The sequence below is a fragment of the Platalea leucorodia genome (genome assembly GCF_965183815.1).
Source record: "Platalea leucorodia genome assembly, chromosome: 1".
Lineage (NCBI taxonomy): Eukaryota > Metazoa > Chordata > Aves > Pelecaniformes > Threskiornithidae > Platalea > Platalea leucorodia.
In genome coordinates, this window is record NC_138823.1 from 94779746 (window position 1) to 94802258 (window position 22513).

At 50.2% G+C, this 22513-nt stretch overlaps 1 protein-coding gene across 1 annotated transcript; it reads right to left on the reverse strand.

Annotated features, from left to right (window-relative positions):
• Window positions 1-295: 295 nt before the first annotated feature.
• Window positions 296-7990, reverse strand: NRN1 (neuritin 1; the record flags this gene model as incomplete). The annotated part of the gene is made up of 3 exons (XM_082307026.1): window positions 296-527; window positions 3698-3842; window positions 7936-7990. 3 exons carry the CDS (start codon window positions 7988-7990, stop codon window positions 296-298), a joined length of 432 nt encoding a protein of 143 aa, XP_082163152.1.
• Window positions 7991-22513: the final 14523 nt, after the last annotated feature.

Consider the following 22513-nt stretch of genomic DNA (forward strand, 5'->3'; position numbering starts at 1 on the left):
GTGTTTTTATTTTTTTTTTTTTTTTCTATTTTTGATTCGAAGCGATAGTAAAGCTGAGGTCCGATTTGGGCTGCGCGCCGCTGCCTGTTTGGTAACATTTGGCAAATAAAACACAAAAAAATAAAGGGAGAACGCTTCCACAGTCCTACATGGGTGTTTCACCACCATCAGCCACCACCACCACCACCATCATCATCAACCACAGAAAAGCACAACGTCCCCAAAGCAACGGATGGACCCTTCCTCTATAGATCCAGCACATGGAGAGGGTGTGGGTGTGGGTGTGCTCGCCCCCCTAGAAAGGCAGCCAGGTCACTAGGGCGGCCCACAGAGCCGCCAGCAGCAGGGGCACAGCCGGCGGGAGGAGGGACGGTGCCGCGCCGCTGCCGCCTCCGCACAGTTCAAATAAGCTGCCTTGGAAATCGAGGTTTTTGGATTCCCGTCTCAATTTCTCCCAGAGGTCTGTCGCTCCTTCCTGGCAATCGGTGAGCGCTGTGAGGGTGCAGGCGTGGAAATCATCCCAGTACCTGCAGGAGGGGAGAGCAGCCGGCATCAAAACAGGCAGGCACCCACCTTCCCGGGGGGCCGCCCCCTCGGGCCTCCCGACCCCCCGACGGCCGAGCTGAGCGGGGGCATTGCTTAAGGGGGGGCTGGCGCCCGGGGAGCCCTAAAACCCGGCCCCTGCCCCCCCACCCCTCCCACCCGAGACACCGGTTTTGTGGGGGGATCCCCGACCCCTCGCCTTCCCCGGGCTGCCTCACGCTTTGCGCTGAGCAGCGGCTCTCCTGCCAGCTCCCGAGGGGGCTGCCGCTGGCTGCGGTTTCGGGGGGCCCCCTCCCCAACCCTGCCTCCGGCACCAGCCCCAGCTGGACGGGATGCGGCAGAAATTGCTTTGCTGGATCTTTGCTTGGCGGGGAGGAGAGGACGTGCGCCCCTCGGCTGGCAAACGCTAGCCTCGGAGCCCAGGGGCTCGTCCCAAGGGTTTTTCGTCACCAGTGGGAGCGGGCAGATGGGGGTGCGAAAGGCGCCCCTTTTCCCAGGCGGAGGCGGCATCCTAGAGGGTCCCGGTCCAACGTTAAGAAACCCTCGGGAGGGATCCCCCGGGGCGGGAGCGGGGGCAGGAAGGGAGGAGAAGGAGGAGGAGGAGGAGGAAGAGGAGGAGGAGGAGGAAGAGGAGAAGAGAAGGAGGAGAAGGAAGGAGCATCTTCCCCTCCCGGACCCTCCTGGGCGCCCCGCACCGGCCCGCGGCGCGGGGGACTCCCCGTCCGTTGCCAGGGGTCTGTGTGCAGCCAAGGGGTTCTCCTGCCCCAGGGTAATTTCCAGCTCTTCCCACACGTTTGTCCTTTTTCTTTTAATACCCTTCTTCACTGGGTCTGGACCGGGGGTTGCCACCGGGGCAGGACCCGTTCCACTCCGCCACCTGGGGGGGACGGGAGGACCTTTTCTCTCCGCTTCTGGGTTATCGAAAATCACCCCGAATCTGCCTTTCTCTCTTATTTTCCCCTTTCCTCAAGGCAGGCGCTTGCAAATTTGGATCTTGATTTTCTTCTTCTTTTTTTTTTTTTAAAGTAGTCCTACAGCCTCTAATTTATGAGCACTCTAAGCTGGTTGTAGACTCCCAATGTTTGCTACATTTGTAATAAATAATGAGATACTGAGAAGCCAGAGTCTGAGAGTGTGCCTCTCCTGCAGTATTTCTGCTGTAATTGCATCTCCCAAAGGAAAATTAAATCTTTTCCCATCTTCTTTCAATACACATCCCGGCACAGGGCGAAGGCAATCGGGTGGTGGGAGGTGGTCGGGGAAAGGGTCTTGCTTGGAAAAGAGGTACATTTTATAGGTCACGATCAGCTCTGGTCCGGCACGCCAGGGCCAAAGGACATCATATTAGGACGCTGCTGCCCCTGGGTATTTATTCCTCATGCAGGACACGAGGTAAACCACAAGCCAGCATTTACAGCGAGGTGCCAGCCTTAGTAGGTGCTTGTCTCACAAATCTCTAGGTAGAAAGAGAAGAGAGGAGGGTTACAGAGTCTTTTCTTTCTCTTTCTTTTCTTTTCTCTTTTCTTTTCTCTTTTCTTTTCTCTTTTCTTTTCTCTTTTCTTTTCTCTTTTCTTTTCTTTTCTTTTCTTTTCTTTTCTTTTCTTTTCTTTTTTCTTTTCTTCTCTTTTCTTCTCTTTTCTTCTCTTTTCTTCTCTTTTCTCTCTTCTCTTCTCTTCTCTTCTCTTCTCTTCTCTTCTCTTCTCTTCTCTTCTCTTCTCTTTCATTTCCTTTTTCCTTTCCCCTTCCCCCTTTCCCCTTTCCTTTCCCCTTTCCTTTCCCCTTTCCTTTCCTTTCCTTTCCTTTCCTTTCCTTTCCTTTCCTTTCCTTTCCTTTCCTTTCCTTTCCTTTCCTTTCCTTTCCTTTCCATGTCCCCTTCCCATTTAACGTCCTTCGTTTTCTGATTTTCGCGGAGCAAAATCAGGAAAAAACTGTTCCAAATATATTTATGTCTAAGGACCTTATCTCGTTTCTAAATATGATTTGTTGTTGTTGTTGTTTGGTTGTTGTTTTGGTTTTTTGGTGTTTTTTTTTTTTTTTTTTTCCAACGGGGGGAGTTTGTGCTGGAAAACAGCAAGGGGGAGACAGGAGAATACCCTGTGCAGCCGGATATATATATATATATTTTTTTTTTTTTTTTTTTTTCCAGACGCATCGAAAATGCCTGTTTCTGCCTCCCTGCCCGGGACGGGAGACCCCGAAGCGGGGCGGGCGAGGCCGGAGCTGGCGGCTCCCCGGCCCCCGGCAGCCGCCCCGGGTTCCCCACCTCCCTTCCGCTGCCCTGAGCTCTGGGGAAAACTACCCCAAATTTAGGGCTCCTCCAGCTGTCCCAGTTCCTCCAGCTGCGGAGAGGAATTGGGAAGGAGGGAACCAGGAGCCGATTGTGCAAGGAGAGCTCTTTTTCTCCCTTTATTATTTGTTGTTGTTGTCTTCCTTTTTATTATTATTATTTTTCGCCTTTATCGTTGCCCCTTCCTTCTCCTCCCCTCTGTTCCAGGAGCGGGGCGAAACTGGGGAGAAACGCCCCCGAGGGGCGCAGGGGGGTGGAGGAGCGCTGCCCCTGGGCCGGCCCCCCCTCCGCCGCTGGGCGATTAATATCGTGGCTGGGCTCTTCTCTTTCTAATTATTTTGTTTTCTGAGGAATCGCCTCCCCAGCCCCGGCTGTCCCCGGCCGGGGTGAGCTGCCTCCCCCCGGCCTGCCTCGGCCTTGGGCGCCCGGGGGGACCCCGGAGCCTGCCAGCGAGCCTGGGGCCCGAAGGCAGCGGCAGGGAAAGGGGTAACAACCCCCGCGCAGGCCATGGCAGCACCCCGCTGCAAAGCAGGAGAAGGGAAAGAACACAAGGGAAGAGCTGGGGGGGGGGGGGGGGAGAAAAAAAAAACCAAACACCCAGATTCACGGAAGGAAAAACTAAAAAAGACATTGTAAAAACTCCCTCCAGACTTCACCGTTCCCCAAGCCCGGCCTGTCCCCACGGCAGCGCGCTTGGAGGGACCCCGGAGCAGAGAACCCAACCCCGAAGCACCAAACCCCGCGCTACTTCTGTCCCTTCCCTTCCCACCGCCACCATCCAACCTCGCCCCCCTCGCCCAGCCCCGGGGACCCCGTCTCCCCCCTCCCCCCCGCCCCGCGGCCCCGAAGGAGAGAGGAAAGACCTACGCGCAGATCGTTTGGAGATTTCTCTTGTCGTCCAGGTCCTGCGGGTAGTTGGCCATGTTATCGCCCAGCCGCAGCAAACAGTCCGAGAAGCCCCTAAAGACCGCATCGCACCGCCCCGCCGCTCTCACCGCCTGCACCAGGTACGCTGGGGGGGCAGGGGCACAGGTCAGCTCCGCCGGCTCCCCCACCGCCCCCGACCCCCGCCCCGCTGCCCCCACCTCGTCCCTTGCCCCCCCTCCGACACCACCCCCCCCCCCCATTGCTACGGGCGCGCCCCGCCGGGCGGGGGGGGTTTGGGGGCAGGAGGAGGGCGGGGGAGCGAGCCGGGGTCGCCATCGGGCACTCGGGGACACGAGTCAGGGGCTTTTCGCCCTTGGCTTTTTTAGCACCGGGGTTTTCGGTGCCCGTGGATTAACGGCGTTGATTTCAGTCTTTTATCTTTTTTTCTTTTTTTCCTTTTTTTGTTCTGAGGGGCGAGGAGGGGGGCAGGCAAGGTGAAGATGCGCTGCCTGCTTCTCCCCGGACTTGCTCCTTTGTTAGAAAATTCCGCCTGGAAGCGGCAGGCGCGTTTCTCCGTACAAACACTGGCGCACACGCAGGCACACACCCGGCCCCTGATCGCCCAGGTCGCTCGGCAGACACCGTGCCAGACTCAGCGGGGGAAAAAAAATACTAATAAAAAAAAATCACTAGAAAGAGCTGAGGGAAAGACACGAAAAGAAGCGTGCCCCAGAGCCACGCAGGCAGCTGCCAGGGCGCCGGCCGCGGGGCTGCCGTGGCTGGGGGCAGCGGGGCGGGAAGGGGCCGGGGTGAATCCCGCTCCCCCAAACCTGCTGCCCCCGGCATCCTTCGGGATTGCGCTGGGAAGCGGCGCTCGGTCAAATACAATAGTAACAAACCCAAGAGCACCCGGCTGCGAAGGGGGGAAGAAGGCGAATGACGGCGAGCCTGAGATGGCTCCTGCCGGGTGCCGGCGGCTGCCGGGCCGGGCCCCGCGGGGGGACGGGGCCCCACGCAGGGACACTGCTGCTGCACGCCACGGCCTGTGGCAGCCGCCGTGCTGGGGTACCCGGGCACGGGTGGGGGGATGCTGATCCCCAGCCTACCAGTGGCGGGGCCTGGGGAGGCCGTGGTGTCCCTGGGCCCGGGCCGGACCCCGGGCAGCGCAGATGCGATGCCGCTGCGGCCGGCGGGGGCGGGAGGGGGATGCCCCCCCCCCCCCCCCTTTTTGGAGGAGCCCCCGTCCGCCCACACCGCCGGGAGGGGGGTTGTTCGGGTAGGGATCCCCTCCCAATCTGTCTCCCCAGGACATGGCTGTGGCGGGGGGTGTGTGAGTGTCTTTCCTTGCCGGGCACGGGTTACAACCTGGATGGCGGACTCCAAAAGAGTGTTTCAACCCAGATCCCCCTCTTGCCGTTTGATTCATCGCTAACATGACTTGGTGGCCACTCCCCTCTACACACACACCAGCGCCAGCCGTCACATCAAAACCCCAGCAGGCTACAGACATTGGCTACGGTAGGAAAAAAAGCCAGGCAAACAAATAGAGAAGAACTGAGGACCATCCCGAGGGGAAAACCATCTCCTATAAAACCCGCGCCATCCCGCTCCGGCAGCTACAGCGGGAGAGGGGAGGGCAAGTTGCCACGAATTTCTCCAAAAACGTGACGGGCTGCACTGAAAATAGGGGGTCCGAAGGGGAGCCCTGCCTCGAGCCCGGGGAGGGAGGGTGGTGGAGGGTCAGGTTTGGGACCAGCGGGGCTCAGAGCATCCCTCCCCTCCCGGGAGCGGCCTGGCGCTGTGTGCCCGCACAGGGCACCCCCGGTCCAAAGTCTCCCCAAATCCCACCACCACCGCCACCAAAAAAGCAAAAGGGGAGAGACGAGGGTCCTCCCCAGCCAAACGACAGCGGGGTTTCTCTTGAACTAGGTCGCTTGTGCTTTGCCGTGGCCCCGACCTCCCCCCCCCCCCCCCGCCCCGTCCTTCAAAGACACGAGTGTGCAGCGGTTTGCAGTGCGGCAGGACCGCAGGAGCCACCCGTAACGGATCGTGCCCCCTCCCCAAACCCGCTCCCCCCCCCCCCAGCCCGCCCGCCCTTCAGCTGCGCCTGGGCCGCCCCGCCTGGCCCTGGGCGCCTTCGCGGGGGCTCGGTCACCTCCCGAAATGGCCGGGGTTTCGGACAGCTCCCCCTCCCCGCTGCCCAAATAAATAAACAAACAAATAAACAAATAAATAAACAAATAAACAAATAAATATTTTTTTTTTAAGCCCTGGTGCTGCTGCGGGAAGCATAGACATTTTAGGAACGAAGCGATCCATTTGGTACCAGCCATTAACCGGGGACGGGGCAAAGGCAAATGGCCCTTTGCAAACCCCACAGGGACAACCAGAAGCTGATTTCGGGGGAGGGAGGAAGGGGAACGGGGCGGGGGGGGGGGGGGAAGGTTACCCGAAATACCGAAGGAGGAGCAGAGAGGAGCTTCAAAGCCGTCCTCTCCCAGGGCACCGCAAAGCCACCGCACCGCCACCGCCGCCGCGGTGTGCGGCGATATTTGGGGGTAACTTTCCAACTGACTGCTCATGCTCACGCCAGCCCGGGGACGGCGGGTCCCAGCGACTCCAGCCACCTTTCGAAATTTCACCGTGAATAAAATCCTCCCTCGGGTGATTCAAATAAACACGAATGAGAGAAAAATCCTCCTCCTCCAAACGAACAAACAAACAAAAAAAAATGCAAGACTGAAATTAAGGATAGCATCCAAATAACGCCTTCCCCCTTCTTTCTCTGACAGTACAGAAAATGGCCTGCTGAAGAGTTCAGCCTCATTTAAAATGGAATGGTAATACGAACGGAGGGGTTTGCATCGTCTATCCACATTTTCCAGAGGTCAACATTTCATCGCAATATTTCTTTTTTTTTTTTTCTTTTCTCGATGAGGAAACCGTTCAAGGCATTTTGCCTCCTGCTTTCCTCCCTTTCTTGTTCTCCCTCCTTTTTTTTTTTTTTTTTTTTTTCTCCCCTCTTCTTTCTTTTGGTCCCCACAAAATGCTGCAGAGATTATCTGGAGAGGAGGGTGACCGAGCAAAAGGATCTCTAAATAGCAATGCTGAGTATTTTTTCTATCGTAGCAGAATTCCTTTGCAGGCAAAAATTTTCAAAGGTCTCTTCACACCTGATAATCTGGATAATAAAAGACGCGCTTTAATCGCCCTTTCCTTGAAGCTCAGTTTTGGATCATGCTCGGGAATATACATATTCAATATATAATTTTAAAATATGACTGTACAGGACCAAAGTGGTCATTAACTTGGAGACTGTTTAACCTTTGTAACTCGAAAAATTTTCAGCAAAGAAATGTTGAATAAAATGATCCTGAGAGCAAACCAACAAAAAGAACCAGCGAAAAACCCAAGATATGAAACAAAACCAGCAACGAGCACACAAAAACACATATTGGCGTGGAGGGAAACCTGTTCTATTTTAAGCAACTTAACATATATAGAAATTTTTTGGACCCGCTCGTTTTTTGACAGCGGTTCTCCGAGCACAAAATTAACGACCGGGCGGTGGGACTTCGTGATTTCTCAATGATTTTTATTTGTCTAATCCCCGCATTCCGGTAGATTTTTTTTTTTTTTTTAAGTTAGCGTTGGGTTTTGTTTGTTTGTAGGCTGCTCTGCAAATGGGAAAGCCTCCAAGTTCCCAAAGGGAGCCTTTCGCTTGTCCCCCTGATTTTCTGCAAAAAAAAACTTTCCAGCTAGATCTCTCGCAAGCCATTTTGTGCCGGTTCTTATTTCTCTGTCCCTCGGGGAGAGAGGGGATTTCTTAGCACTGGAGTCCCCAAATTGTCGATGATGAGGAATGCAGAGGATATCCGAAAAGCAAATACAAATGCAGTCGTTCGTGGGGACGGCGGGGGGGGGGGGGGGGGAAGGAGGAAGAATAAGAGGGGGGAGGAAAAAAGCAGAGTATGAATGAGCATGCACTGATTTAGGAAAACGAACAACACAAGTGATTTAAGAGGAATAAGAAATCGGCTCCCTTTCCTGCGGAACCCCTGTCTTGAGAGCCGGAGGAACCGCGAAGATGCCGGCGGGAGGGAGGCAGAGGGAGCGGGGGTCCCTCCGCCGCCCCGAACCGCGGCCGTCGGCGCAGGTTATTCCGACATTCCGCTTCTGCATGCATCAGCCGGGCTTTGGTGCACGCAACTTGATACCGAATTTGGCAGTCCACTTACCTATCTGTACAGCAAGGATCAGAGAAATATATCTGCCGTTCAACTTAAGTCCCATCCTACATTTAGTAAAACCATTTGCGGCTGCAGATCTTTAAATAGTTACTTTGGAGAACGTGGGGGAAAGCTGAAAAATAGGCATTGCCAACAAGTTCCGAGCAGCGGAGGACTTTGCAGACAAGGGGGGGAGACAAGAGGAGAAGGAGAGAAAGAGGGAGGCAGAGGGAGAGGGCGAGGAGGACTAGCTGGGAATGGTTCGCTCCATTAGGAGGGGGCGGAGGAAGTACAGCCTCACGCCCACCACCGGCCCTGACGCGGGGGGATGACACGGACCGGGGTTTTTTCCCCCCTTCTTCTTCTTTTTTTTGAAAAAATGTGCACCTTGGAAGAGAAACGCCATTTATAGGCATCACAGGCTGGATTTATCCGCTCTCCCCGTGTCCCCCCGCCCCATTAATCGCCGAGAAACTCCCCCCCCCCCCCCCCCGCGCTCCTCCCGCCCCGAGTGGCGGCGGAGGGGCGGCAGCCGGGACCGTCCCCCGGGGCGGGAGGGATGCGGGGGCGGGGGGGGACACGCGCACACGCACACACACACGCACACACACGCACACAGACACCACACACACCCCGAGACACGCAGACGGAGGAGCCGCCCCCCCGGGGGTGGGGATAGCACGGCAGAACCCCCCCTCCCGCCCCCGGGCCGCCCCGTCGGGGCTGGCCGGCCCGGCCCCCGCGCTGCGGAGCGGGGAGGAGGAAGGGGAGGTGCGGGGGTCCCCTCCCCCTGCCCGCCCCTCCCCCACCATGACGTCACCCCCAGGCTGAGGTGGAGGGGGGAGCGGGGCGGGGGGGGAGCTGGTCTCTCCCGGCCCTGCCGCCTGTGCTCAAGCCCGGTGGCAGCAGCCCTGCCGTGGGACCGCAGAGGGTGGCGTGGGGAAAGGGGTCACGCGTGGGGTAGCCCTGGGGAGCCGCAGTGGGGCCGGCCGGAGGAGGTCTGGGGACAGGCCACAGGTGTGGCAGGGCTGGGTGGGGGGGACGGGGCCGGCCGAGGCTACCTGGGGCGCTGCCCGCGACAGGGCTCGGTCTGGGGTGCTCCCGCAGCTTGACGCCCTCCTGGGACCCTCCTGGAGAGCAGCGTGGGAGGAACCTAAAGGTGCCGGCATGGGCTTCTCCCGGTGCAAAGTAACCAACCAAAACCCCATCCGACAGCCTTCCCCCTGGGCTCTCCCACTGCAAAGTTGTTCCTCCCCAGCTTAGCCCTGACCTTCACCTGTAGCATCTGTAGCATCTCCAGGAGCCAAAGGGGGACTGGTGGGAGGGAGAACTACTGTTCACCTTCGCTCCTCCCGGTCCCAGGTCCCCCACTCTTTGCAAACCCACTGTGCTGGCAGTGCTGCGGTGGCCTGGACCAGCTTGGCCCCCAGTTGGTCCCTCTCTTTTGCAAACCATCCGTGACAATCCTCAGACCTCGATGACAGAGGGCCAGCAGCTGCCAGGTGGGGTCCCCATGATCCCCGTGGGCTGCAAATGCCTGAAGCCCACCCGGCAAGGACAGGAATTGCATGTGATGAGATGAATCAGTGCAACTGGAAGTAAGGAAACTGGAGGGCAAGATGAAAAGCTTCCTTGCTGAGAGAGAGAGCTCCATTCACAAAATAGTGCTGGGGAATGGCATTGGCTCTTTAGGTCTACCTAATGTGTGCAGAGGCAGCCTGCACGTGCGTCCTCTTAAAGCCGTCATGAAACCCAACCTCTGTTTCTTCAACTGGAAAGCAGGTATAATGTTGAGTAACTATGCTAGCAGGCAGCTGGGGCCTGCAGATGAAAAATGCTGGCTTGTCTCCTCTGCACCTTCCCACCATTCCTTTTTGTTCCACCTCATCTTCCTATTTATAGATCTCCACTACAGATGGTGAGCCGGATTAGAGGACAGAGCTGGCTGAAAATTAACCTGAGGAATTAAAAAAAAAAAGAGTTCATTTTCAGCCAGCTCCCAGAGCCAGCTCAGCATGTGGACACATGGTGGTAGTGAATGCAGTGCAAAGCACAGGCAGTGGGTGCCGTGTCCCCTGGCAGCTTGCCCTTCCATTTACTCAGCCATGAAGCTGCAGCCCAGAGTAGAGCTGTCTTTTACACACTCCTGGAGACATTGGTGGCAGCAAGGAGGCTAAGGCTAAGCTTCGGACTGTGCACCATGTTCTCTTTCAAAGGAATGAAAGGTTTGAGTTCAAGCTGGAGCTAAGGCAAAACACTTTTACTCAGCTCTTTGCTGCTGTGGTAATGGGTGTTTTTGTAATGCAACGGAGAGACTGAAGTGGATATCAAAATGTGGAGCCCTGTCCTTTTCCCAGGAGGGATAGGTTAGATAGATAGCCCAAAAGATCTTCTATGTCTCACAGTCAGTGCATTATCAGCATAAAAAAGGAAGAGGCTGAAAGGAGTGTGGGTTGAAGTACATGGATATAAACATGGGACCTACCAGCTCTTGGCAGCTCGGCCACTTGTGGCTGTGTTTGCTGTTAAGAAGGACAAGGCACCCTTGCAGAAGCACTAGGTTGTGGAGGCTGCAGCAAGAGGAATTTCTCATTTCACTCCTCTGCCCTATTGATAACTGTATTGGTTTATTTATACATTCATATCTGCTACGGTTTTGTCTGCTCCTTTTTTTTTCTGAGGGCAGACAAGCTATAGCTTCAGGTTAAAGGTTGGGCTGGCTCCAAGAGGCTTGCATTGAACATGATTTTGACATTACACTATGTAAATCTGCTTTGGAATGAACTTCAGGGCAGTTTCCAATGCACAATCAGGAAGAGTTTAATATCTGGCTTTTGGTACATCCATCACTGCCGAAATGACTGGAGCCTCTGGCAATCTGGCCACAAATCTCATAAGATTGGGCATTTCTGGGGGATTTCTGGCCAAACAACAACAAAAAAAGACCTAACAGCTAGAGGCATCAATTACAGAGGTAAAAAGGGCCTGGCCAAATTCCTCTAAATGTTCTTGACTGTTGGGGCAGCCCAGCTCTGTCTGAAATTCAAGCCCGGCTCCAGCCTTACCACCTTCCCTGCCCCAGGAAGGGGCCTGTCGCGCTATAGATTCTGAACAAAAGCCAGCGGTTTCAGCCCATCTCAAATAGCAGCACTCTCAGCTCTGCTGGGAGCCAGGGAGCAGGATGAAGTGGGGACAGTTGTTTATCAAACTATCCTTTTTTTTCTTTTTTTTTTTTTCCCAACATGGTATCAGAAAGTGCTTGAATGTCAGCCCGCCTCTAAGAGACATCTGTGTATGTTTCAGGAAAGGAGCATCTGACAGTGCCTTGCTCAGTGCCTGTTAGGACAATTTGCTCATCAGCACGATTTTGCCCTTGTTTTTTAAAAAAAGGGCTCCGTCCTGGCGGCAGCCTCATGCTCCGCTTGTTAGGGTTGGCGGCAGTGTCATCCCACAGCCGCGTGTGATCACTGCCGTGGCGGAGGCAGGCGGAGAGAGCCCACGACTGCTGGCCAGATATAGCTCTGCCAGAGATAGCAAAACTGCCTTGCTCGGCGCAGCAAAGCCCGTAGCCACCGCGGTGGCGTGGGCTGCACCGTGTGCCGGAGTGGCTGGGTAAGTATTTGGGTGGGCAGCCCTGCGCTCTCCCTGCTGGGTGGAGAGCAGCGTGCTGGGCAGCTGATATAAAGCGAGCTCAGCTCCATCTAAACCATCTACCACAAGGGGACCCACTGCATTTAGCGGATGTATTTCTCATTTAGCTTTCGGCTGACTGTCATGGCTGAACCTCAAAAGAGGCAGCCTGCTCGTGGTAGCAGAGAGAGCTGCTTTCCCTGGTAAAGCTGTCTGTGTCTCTGCATTTCTTTTTCCCTTCATCCTTTTTTTTTTTTTTTTTTAAATGCAAAATATCTCTTCAAACAGGTCACACCATGGGCTCTTCAGTTCACGGCTGCGGGCTAGTAATAGGGATAAAAACTGAATCTTTGGTGCTGTCAGTCAGAGGCTGATTTATTCTAAGCATCGGCTTAGGTTGGAGGGGAGGGTCCAGTGATCACGGTGATATTTAAAAGTCCCTCCTATGGGTGTGTGAGAAACATATTCGCTCTTAGCTCATCCTGCAGTAACATCGCCTCTACCAGGAGGTGACTATTTGCTTCTACTCTCCCTCACGATCAGCCTGAGATCCTGCCCTAGCGAAGCTGAGATGAAACAGAGGCCAGTGACTTCTGCCTGCATACCCCCCTGTCTGGCGGGTCCTCCGAGAAGGGGGGACAGACTGACAGCTTTACAGTCCTGCACAGGTGGCTGTTCTTGCTTGTGCTGTGGCTTCCAGCCCTCAGCTGCTACTTTCCCTAGAGGAAGGTGCCCAGCCAGAAAAATACATGCAAATATCAAACCTAGCTGATAAACGAATAGCTGTTCACAGTATGATCCTCCAAGATTTTATTTAAGTAGAAAAATAATGAAAACACACTGAAAATGTGACAGGTAGGTTTAAAAAAATACCTTTCGATAACGGCCAGACTCCTAAAGCTTTTTTGGGTGGCCTTGTTCATTAGACATCTGGCTTCATTACTGGCTGGATATGCCTGACTTTAGCTAAGCAGAAAAAATTGAAGTTGTGAGACCTGAGACCAGACTTTGCCCCACAGCTGCCTAGAAATTGTACTAAAATAGTGCTTGTCCTTCACCATGAAAATCATTGTCATTTGATGTCTGTGAAAATATATTTCTGAAAATATAAACTGTTGCTGTGGTTCCAAATATAAAACTGGGAAAGAAAAAAGTATATGGCTGAGTGGATGTAAAACGGATGTGATTGCTTGATACCAAATCTTTAAAAAATGGAAAATGCTGGGTAAGGTATTTGTAACCTATTTGACACAGAAAGCGATGATCTGATATAAACTTAGAAAGTGATTAGAATAATGCAATCTTCAGTCTCAGCTTCTGGGATTTTCAAAGGGGAAAACCAGAACGCCAGACTTCACTAGGTTCGTTTGAAAAGCTCAGCCTCTGTGTTCATTCTTCAGTAATTTTCTCTTTTAAAAAGCAGTCTCAAAAAAACAAGGTGTCACTTGACCACGATCAGCTCATGCCAGCCAATCAAGTAAGGAAAGCGCTATTACAGAAACAGTAGTGTCTGCATTTAACTGCACTCCTCAGAGATATATTTTTAGGAGGGTGCCTGTGTGTGCACTCGAAATTCTGCATCTTATTAGCATGACCCCTTTATATCGGATTGTGGCACTGGCATTGCTGCTGAGCCCAGGCAAGCTGAGGGGAGGTATGTGAGCCTGCACTGCTCTAGCCAGATGGAGTTCACACCCACTACAATTATGTTTGCAACACATGATTTGCTTAAGGTGCCTGTGGATGTTTCAAAGAGTAGGATGGTTTCAGTAAAGCAGTCTCAGAAGAAAGCAGTATCAATCCTTAGCATCTTTACCACTGAAATTTTCCTTCAAGAAACATGAACCTAGGGCCAGTCTGTACACTTTTCATCATAGGCTGGATGGAAGTATATAGACCTGGAAAATGGCTGTTAAAAGGCTGATATTGCTGGATTTCCTGGCGTCCAGACTTACTATTGTCATAGAACACAGAACCATAGAACAGCCAAGGTTGGAAGGGGCCTCCAGGGATCCTCTGGTCCAACCTTTCGTGGAAAAGGGAGCCTAGATGAGATTATTTAGCACCCTGTCCAGTTGTGTCTTGAAAACCTCCAGTGCTGGGGACTCCACCAGGTTCCTGCAGGTTCCAGTGATTGCTTTGTTATGGCGAAATCCACACTGCGTAAGGAATTGGAAGGTTCGTGATGAGCCATATGTATCACGCCAGAGCTGTTGGTTACCCTCTGACATCCCTAATAGGCGCCTTGGTCCAGATACCAGTCATCCTGATTGCGTGAGAATAACCTTGAATGCACTCCCATGGTATTAAGATAATTTCAGTTTCTCTGGTTGCAAATGCCAGTAACCAAGTTCTGGATCTTGGTTCAGCACCAACCCCTGAGTCTGGAATAACACCACTGTTGCCAGAATACAAACCGGCTGCATAAAACCTTTATCCTCAGTGTGTATCGATAACTAGTCCTAAAAGTTGCTGGCACGTGAATGTTTCCTGCTTCCATGGTCATCGGCACCACAACTTATGTTGACCACAACGAGATGGGACGTTCCTCAGTGGCGTGATATTCTGATTCATGCGTGTCTCCCATTGATTTATAGAATATCTACTGCCACAGCAGCTATTAACCTTCAGTTACAGTAGGACTTCAATAACTGAAATACCACTCTGAGTTTTCTTTATAACAGTCATTATGATTCGTTCTAGAAAAAAAACATATATTTAAAGAATCAGCCATATCCGTTTTCTAGCTATCATGGGAAGATACCACTTCTATGTTTCAATTTTTTCTTCATCAGTCCTTATTCATGAAAACCAAAGTTTCAGGGGAACTTGGGGACTTAGGGAGCAGGAAAATGATGTGTTAATTAATTGTGGGCTGATGAGAACATTGCCAGGACAGATGCTCTGTCAGTCACATGTGCATTGCAAGAACTTCAAGCGAGATCTCACTTTCCTGGGAAGGATGAAATCTGGGAGGAAGAATGTATGCAAAGGTGAAAAGGGCTCTGTGACAAGGAAAAGGAGGATGGATCTGTACATGCATCTGCAGTCTGATTTGCAGAGGTGCTGAGGACATGCAACTTCTTCATCCCCCTCCTTCTCCACTATTAGCTTTAGGAACATATTTATGACACTGGAAACTGGGAAAGGTGAGAGATAAGTCCCCTGAATCTGAGTAGAAATGTTCTTCTTGATGTGAACTGGGAACTAGTTTCACAAAGGCATGACTTGATCAGAAGTATACATTCATTAAAAACCAATCTTCTTCAGAAACCACGTTTGGGCCACATTTGTGTGTGCCACAATTGGCATAATTAACTCAAATATCATTGTCACATGTCAGCTGCCATGCAGGTGATTGCAGCTGGAAAAGTCAAGAGCAGTTCCATGGCCGCTGTTCATAGGTGCGTGGAGCAACTAAACAGCTGGCAGCCTCCTTGAGGACTTGTCTTGTTCCTCGGCATGATCTAGCAGTGCAATAAAGAAGCTGGAAAGTGATGTGGATAGCTGTGGGCTAAGATGTTTCATGCATCACTTATCCATTGCCATTAGCTAACTCACATCCAGGATCTAAAACCACCTTTGTGAGCATCAAAGGCCTTTGCCTAGTAATATTAAGGAGTTACACCTCTTTCTCATGTTGTTCTTTGTCTGTGCCATCCCTGATCATTCTTGCCTTTGGGTTTTGTAGTGAACTGTTTGCTCTGCTAGACCCTAGTAATTTGGGACTGAACCCCAAGGGCCTTGGACAAGCCCCCTCCACCAGGGGAGCAGGCAGTAGCCATTAAAGGCAGACTGGAAAGTGGCAGGCTGTTGTAGTTTGTCTGTCCTGTCACTAGAGTGAGACATGCTCACAAGCATCCTGGGCTCCTTTTTTGGGAGGTGCTGAGCAGGCCTGTGGGGTGCTGGTGCTGGTGCTGGCACTGAGGGGGCACCGTGCACCATGGTAGACCTCGGCATCCTCAGCAGCCTGAGCCTCGGGGTCAGAAACATTCCATGTTACCCCCTTCTACTGCAAAACAAAAAATTGTTTTACAATTGCCATAGAATAGCTAAAGTGGGCGAGGGGGTGGGAGCGACCCTAAAAATCCTTTGTCATGACCTCTTGATAGGCGTGACTACTAACCCCTGATTCCTGGGCATATGGGTGTCTGATCTGATCTGTAGTCCAGCAGAGTCCGCCAGCATCTTTCTATTGACTTCCAAAAGACTTTGAGCCAGACCGTCACACTGCTTAGCCTGAGCGAGACCAAGCAGCAAGATATGTATTGCAGATATTTCTTGGCGAGGCAGCAAGGAGAGCGAACTTTTTTACTGAAGGGTAAAAAGACAGCGGTAGTTCTGACATCTAAATAAAATGAGTCATTGAGGAAACTTCCCTCTCTCCCCCTCTGCGATGTGCCCACCTGAAGACCCATGATTTATGACAATGTATTTCAGAGGGTCCCGTAAGGACAGTTTGGGTTTTTTTCCCATTCTTTCTTTTTCTCAGAGCAAAGTGTGCTGCCCTGCCAGTGAGTGGCTTGTGCAGGTCCAGACGGAGAAAGCAAGCTGCTAAAAGGTAGTGATTGCAGCACTGATCTCTTGCAGCCTCTGCAGTGTGAGGAGGTGGTTCTGAATCACAATGAACTTAATTGAACAAGAAATGGCATTGATTTTTCCTTTTCAGCCCTCCCCATTGCTCACAGCAACAGTGCACTGAACCCTCTGCCCATGCCAAGTAGCAGGATGGCACAGTGCAGTGGAATGGAGATTTTTTTATTTTTGTCCTATAATTAGCATGTATTTATTTTTAAATAGGGTAAAAAACAAAGCTTTCTAGGCTTTGAATTGTCATCAGGGAAAAGCATTGCCTGTGCAGTATGAGTTTCAGGAGCACAAGGAAGCAGGTTATGTGAGAAACCATAGCTTACTTTTTACTCCCCTGGACAGGAAATAACATTGTTCTTGAGTTTATCTGATTGTTGAAAGAACTAGAATGACACAATTGCCAAGCTGCTGAAGGGCTCCTAAAAGGCCATTTTATTTTTTTTTTTTTAACTTAGACAGATAAAAGTGCATAAGCTGCCTCCAATCTGCAGGGAAACAAGGAAGAAAAGCATTCCATACTCCAATTATTGAATCGTTGCTATTTTTTGCCCTGTTAGGTAGGCATGTTAACACATAATTACATGTTTGAACAGCTAGCGATTTCCTACATAACCTGTTAAACATATCGGTGAACATATCCAGGTATTTGACTTAGAACTGTACGAGGGGTGTGCGTATTTTCCAGTGTTTCTCCCCCTACTTCCCCCAAAATGTCAGAAAAATAAGTTACAAAGGTATCTGGGAAATTCTCTAGCAAATTCATGCTAGCGGTCTTCGGCAGTGCCCAGATCCTAGCTCCGGTATCATAATTGGGTTCCCTGCAATGCACAGCTTGTTTTGTTCTTGAGGGAATTCTTTAGCTGAGATTGCCAGGCTGAGCAGGGGAGGAAGGATGGCTGAGGGAAATTTAGGTGCACGGCACTAGGTAGCGCAGTGCATGCCATCTATCACGGTGAGATCAGCTTCTACCCTTGATAAACATGTATCCCCAGTAGCAGGTACTGGACACCAGGTCAATTTGATCTTATGTTGGAAATGGAAGGGGAGGATGAACGGAGTTAGGCCAGCTAGTTCAGCTGGCGGGCGGTGACTTCTTACTACCTGCTGAGCTGGCTGCCTCTGCGTTGTGAGCTGTGCCTCGGAGCGAGGGGACGGCAAAGCTGACCTCCTGCCTGAAATCCCTGCTGGTGTGGAAAGGGGCGACCCTTCACAGGGAGCTGCCAGGGGTCCCCGGGGAAGGGAGCACAGCCACCGCACCCCCCACCATGCTCTTGATCCTGGCTGCCAAAACAGCGTTTTGGGTCTGTGATCAGCTTTAATGCTGGGGCTGATCTCAAGACCTGGCCGCTGCAGAGTCAGCGCAACGCGTTTCTCTCGCCTGCCTCTTGCCACTTGATATTTTCATTGCTTTCTGAGGAGCGATTAAATGGATACTGAGCATGTATCGGGTTTCATGGAAGTCCTGTCATTGACTTCAATAAGAGCAGGATCAGACTCTTCTAGAATCAATATAAATCATGAAAGTGCTGAATGTTGTGCAAGAACTAAAGCAGTGTGTCGTGTTGCAATATGATACATATAACGAAGTTACTGGCATCCAAGCACTTTGTCTAATGGGGAAAAATGCACCCAAGACTTGCTGTTACCGAAAGCAGGGGCTGAGCTGGGTAGCCCAAGAAACGAAACTCAAGGAAATGGCAATATTTTGGGTTAGCATGCCTGTGACCTGCTTGGGTAAACCTTTGACACGCCTCTCCTGCTAACTGTCCACGCTTTGCAAAGTCACCTCCGAGCTTGGCAGAGAAGGCCATGGATTTCACCTCCGCCAAGCCTGCACCAGAGTAACGAGAAGCTGGCTTTGACATTGGAAGGGAACAGGTGACATTTTTCTGCACTTTTGATAAAGGGAAGCCTCTAACCAGCTGAGTAGGTTGAAGAAGCCAGCCAAGAGCAGAAGCCATACTCACAAACTATTGGGAAGAACTGGGTGGGACTGGGCTTCTCTCTGTGTAAACAAAAGCAGAGCCATTTACCACAGCTCATAGCAGTGGTAATGGCTCGGTGTATCTTTTGCCAGCAAAACCTTCAGACCAGCAGGTGAAGGCTATTGCAGGCCCTCCAGCCCCGTCCCACAGCTGATGCCCTTGTCCCCCAATGGCGAAGCTGCTGAGAGACGGGAGGTTGGATGTGAGCACCTGGGGAATGTCTCGCATCAGTCAGCACTGAGCACGTTAGAAGACAGAGCCGCACCGTGCATCTCAAAAGTGGACAGCTGTTCACCTACTACAGCTGTATTGGTTTGGGATTCTGCTGTTCTTCAAAAGAAGGCCTCGAAACAGAAAAAAAGTATCAGGAAAAACAATAGGAAGTCTAGCAGTCTGATAGTCTATAAATACAATACAGTGAGGCTATGAGGTATAGAGCTTAAAACCAAAGATATTTCATATATTAAGAAGCCTCCAGTGATTCTACTGTGATGATTATGCCTAGCTTTACATGCTAAGCCTCATTTTTCTGACTTTCTGCAAAAAAGCTGCTTTCTCCTTGCAATTTTTCAATTATTTTCTCTAGCCAGAGGAGGATTTTTGTGTGTGTAAAGTCTGAGGTTAATCTGGCAAGGAATCTTAGAGATATGAGCCTGAAAATTGAGACTAGGGTTTCCTGTTGGTACAGGATTTTCAAGTTTTTTTTTAGATTTTATTTTAAAGCATCCTATCTCAAAACTCAATACGTGTGGAAGCCTTTAATGTGATTATTTAGCTTTCTTCTCTGAAAAATTATTCTCCTATAAATATTTTAACAAAGGCATTGTTTAATTCAAAGTATTCTGCAGTGTAATCGTTTTAACACATCCCTCTGCTTTTAATCTGCTGCATGTCAGCAACAACCTATTTAAAAAAAAAGTCTACCTACCTGCTAAGGTGCTGTGCCTTTATAAGCAAAGCAAGCTGGGAAACCCTCTTCTGTCTATACTAGAATTTTATGAATGAAAAGAAAACCTTAAGCAAATGAGGGAAAGCTGGGCAAGCGGCTTAAAACTCCTAGAAGATCTGTATTTGTTTCTTTCTCTTATTGCTTTCTGTAGTTTATTGCTAGTTAAACAGGTTGCTAGATGTTCTTGTATGGCTGCCGTTGCTAGATATGGTGGTACAGGTAGTCACCGATGGCTGAGAGCCTCAGTGGTGTGTGCCTGGTTAGGGGGTGTCCCCCGTGCCAGGACTGTGTCAGATGGGAGGAGCAGGGGAGATGCTGGTGTTTTCAGTGTTGCTGATGGTGGGACGATGCCAGCCAGCGAGGGTTGCTGGGGCTATTATCATCAGATTGTCATGAGGTCCTGTGTCAGATGCAGCCAGGCTTCCCCGTGAAGAGACCACAGGGGAAATGTCATTGTCTCCTCGCTGTGGATGACTAAGGAAACTCTCCCTCTCCTCAAACCTGTGAGGAACGAGATGTGTCTTTGGTGCTTCTGGGACATGGCTGAGAAGGGGAGTTGACCTTCCCTGCTCCTTTGGACAGTCAAATTCATGTGCATGCTGGAATTCCTAGTTCACAAAGATTTAATTATAATCTATGTAATAAATTATATCGTTTATCTATTACTTATATTATCTATATAATTTATTTATAAATTTTATTGGTTGTCATGCCTGTTGCTAGAAGCCTTTGATGCAGGCACAGTGCTGGGCTGGAGAGGGCTTGGCACTATTAGCACCAGCATCACCTTATGGCTCATTTCATCTCAGTGCCTGCCCAGGTGACCACGCTCCTAACACCTCTGGTGCGACTCAGGTCTGGCATTGCAGGTGTATTCGGCCTCAAGAGCTGTTAAGTGGCAGGAGGTTTGCAGGTGCTATCCAAGCAGAGAAGTCCCAGATAAAATGAAGACCTACCTGGCCTTTCCTTCTCAGTGTTCAGCTGTTGTCTAACCGTCAGCTTCCAAAGTCTACCAGCAAATTATTTCAGACTGTTTTTTTGGGGCTGGATTTTGTCGTCGTCTTCTTTTTTTTTTTTTTTCCCCCGGATCTTGGAAAAAGACAGTTTCTTTAGATTTGTCACTTATGTGATAACTCATCACCCAACTGATATACAGCAAACCACACCGGTATCTCCAGAGTGCTAAATTACTTTATTTCTCACTGCTTACTCTGGTAGGTAGGAAAGGGCTTTGTTTCACATCAGTGGGACTAAACCACAGCACAGTGAAGTGGAAGATAAATCTGAAGTGCTATCAGATTTCTCAAATCCTAGCCCATGCTCTGTTCACTGGGGACTCCTCTGGCTCTGCAGCTGGCCTACATTTAACCTTGTATTTCTTGCCCTTGCAGCTCCTGGGCTTTAAAAAACAGATCTCACTGGATATCACCCTGGTTCTTTCTGTTACCTGCTTCATCCCAAATTTCAGCCTGTTAGAAGAATGGTTGATGGAGCTGGTTGTTTCTCTCATGTGATCCAACAGATATCCACTGTGAGAATACACCTTGTTTTTCCTTGAACAGTAACAATCAACCAACAGGAAATAATATTTTTGTTTTTCTGCTCTGTGTTGGGTCTTTTTTTCCCCACTCAGAAATTTACTTTAAAATAATGGTGTTTGCTTATTTATGCCCCTTTCTTTCCTGTGCTTCTCTTCCAACACTTATGCTATATTCTTTCTTTCGTCTTCCTGTTTTCTTACTGCTTCTCTTCACAGATATGTGCTTCATCAAAATGCACTTTATAAAACATTGCTAGCCACATCATGTGGCTTTTCACTGGCCACAGTGTGCAGTCTATATTTTGGGTGATGGTCCAAGTTGTTTCAGCTCTCTCTCTCCAAGATGGAACTTAAACTCTGCTCTGCTAAACCCAGTGTGACTTTCAGGCCAAGAGACTCCAATCTCACATCAGTCATAGCAATGTTTTTTAAATTAGTAGTGTTGAAAATTGTGACTGTATTTATGATTTATTCATTGTTTTTTGACACTTATAGGTTTTTAAGGAACCATCTTCAGCTTCACTCACTGTATTACGCTTCCTTATGGCAGCAGCTGCTACCCATCAGAGGTCCCTCATGTCCTTTTACATGTGGGCTGACTGGACAAGAACAGGGCATCTGCTACTATTCACAGGAATCCATGTAGGATCTATCGCCATCCTGGACTCCATTTGATTAAAAGCTTCCCTAATAGCTCTTCCAACAGGATCTGTTTTCCCACCATAGATCTGGAAGTGTCACACAGAAAGGGCAGTAATGTGAGCAGCAGAACATCCACTTCATTATAGGAAAGGTCAAATAATTAACGTAATGAGCTCCGCAAAGTGTATAAGGGTGAAGATACTATAGATGCACAGACTTAAAAGACAGCAGTGTAACAAAACTCAGAAACAGTTTCACAAACTTAGGAAAATTCTGAGGCTATGATGGCACTTGCTGCAAGAGGCAAACTCTCCCCCAACAAACATCTCTCCTGTGTATCCTCTCCCAGGTCCTTGACTGTAGACGACTGCTAGGCCCAGAACTATTAGTCTTATTAGCTTGAAATTGCATCCTGAGAAAGTGACTGAACTTGGAAAGTTGGAGAGAAGAATTCCACTGAGGAGCCACAGAGCTGGTGGGGGACATAAAACTGTTCATTATTCTTCAGGTCTGGGGAAAATTAGGCAGAAATAAACAATTTATTTTGAAATACATTCTGGGTATTTCAGACACTAAGTGAAATTTGCACCAGCTGAATTGTTAACATACATTTTCTTCTTAAAGGGAGGAAAATCGTGTAAAGTCATGACACACAGGGGTGCATTTTTTTTTTTTTAAAGTGAGATCTAAATTAGCACTATCCAAATTAGTCTGATAAACTCAGGAGAAAACTAGTCTGGACTTTTGTAACTGGGAGCTGTACCACTACACAACGCAGTAGACAGCACATACGCCACCTCTCAGGAGTTGTGATTAAGGACTTGGGTAGTGGCTCATTCCTGCCCCAGAGCTGAGCCTACCAGGAGCTCAGAGAGTTAGGAAGGAAATGCTCTTCCTTGATCCTGGGTTTCCAACAAGCTGATTTAATCCCTCGACCTGAGAATTGCTCTAACTTTGTCTCTAATTTCTTCAGGATATCTGGATGGCCTCAGGGGATAGAAAAGTAATATGTGTAGGGAAGATCATAAAAGAAGATATACTCCAGGCTAAATTTTGCCTTTTGATGCATATGCATTAATGATAAAGGAGTGTCTTGGGCTAAAGATGTAATCAGGTTTACATCTCATGTGAAGGCTTGGGTTTACTGCTACAAGATTAAACAATCAACTTTGATTCAGGGTTTTATTGCGAGTAACTGTTGGCTTGCTTTTGTAGTAACAGCCACCATTAAAGAACTTCTCAGCTTCTTAC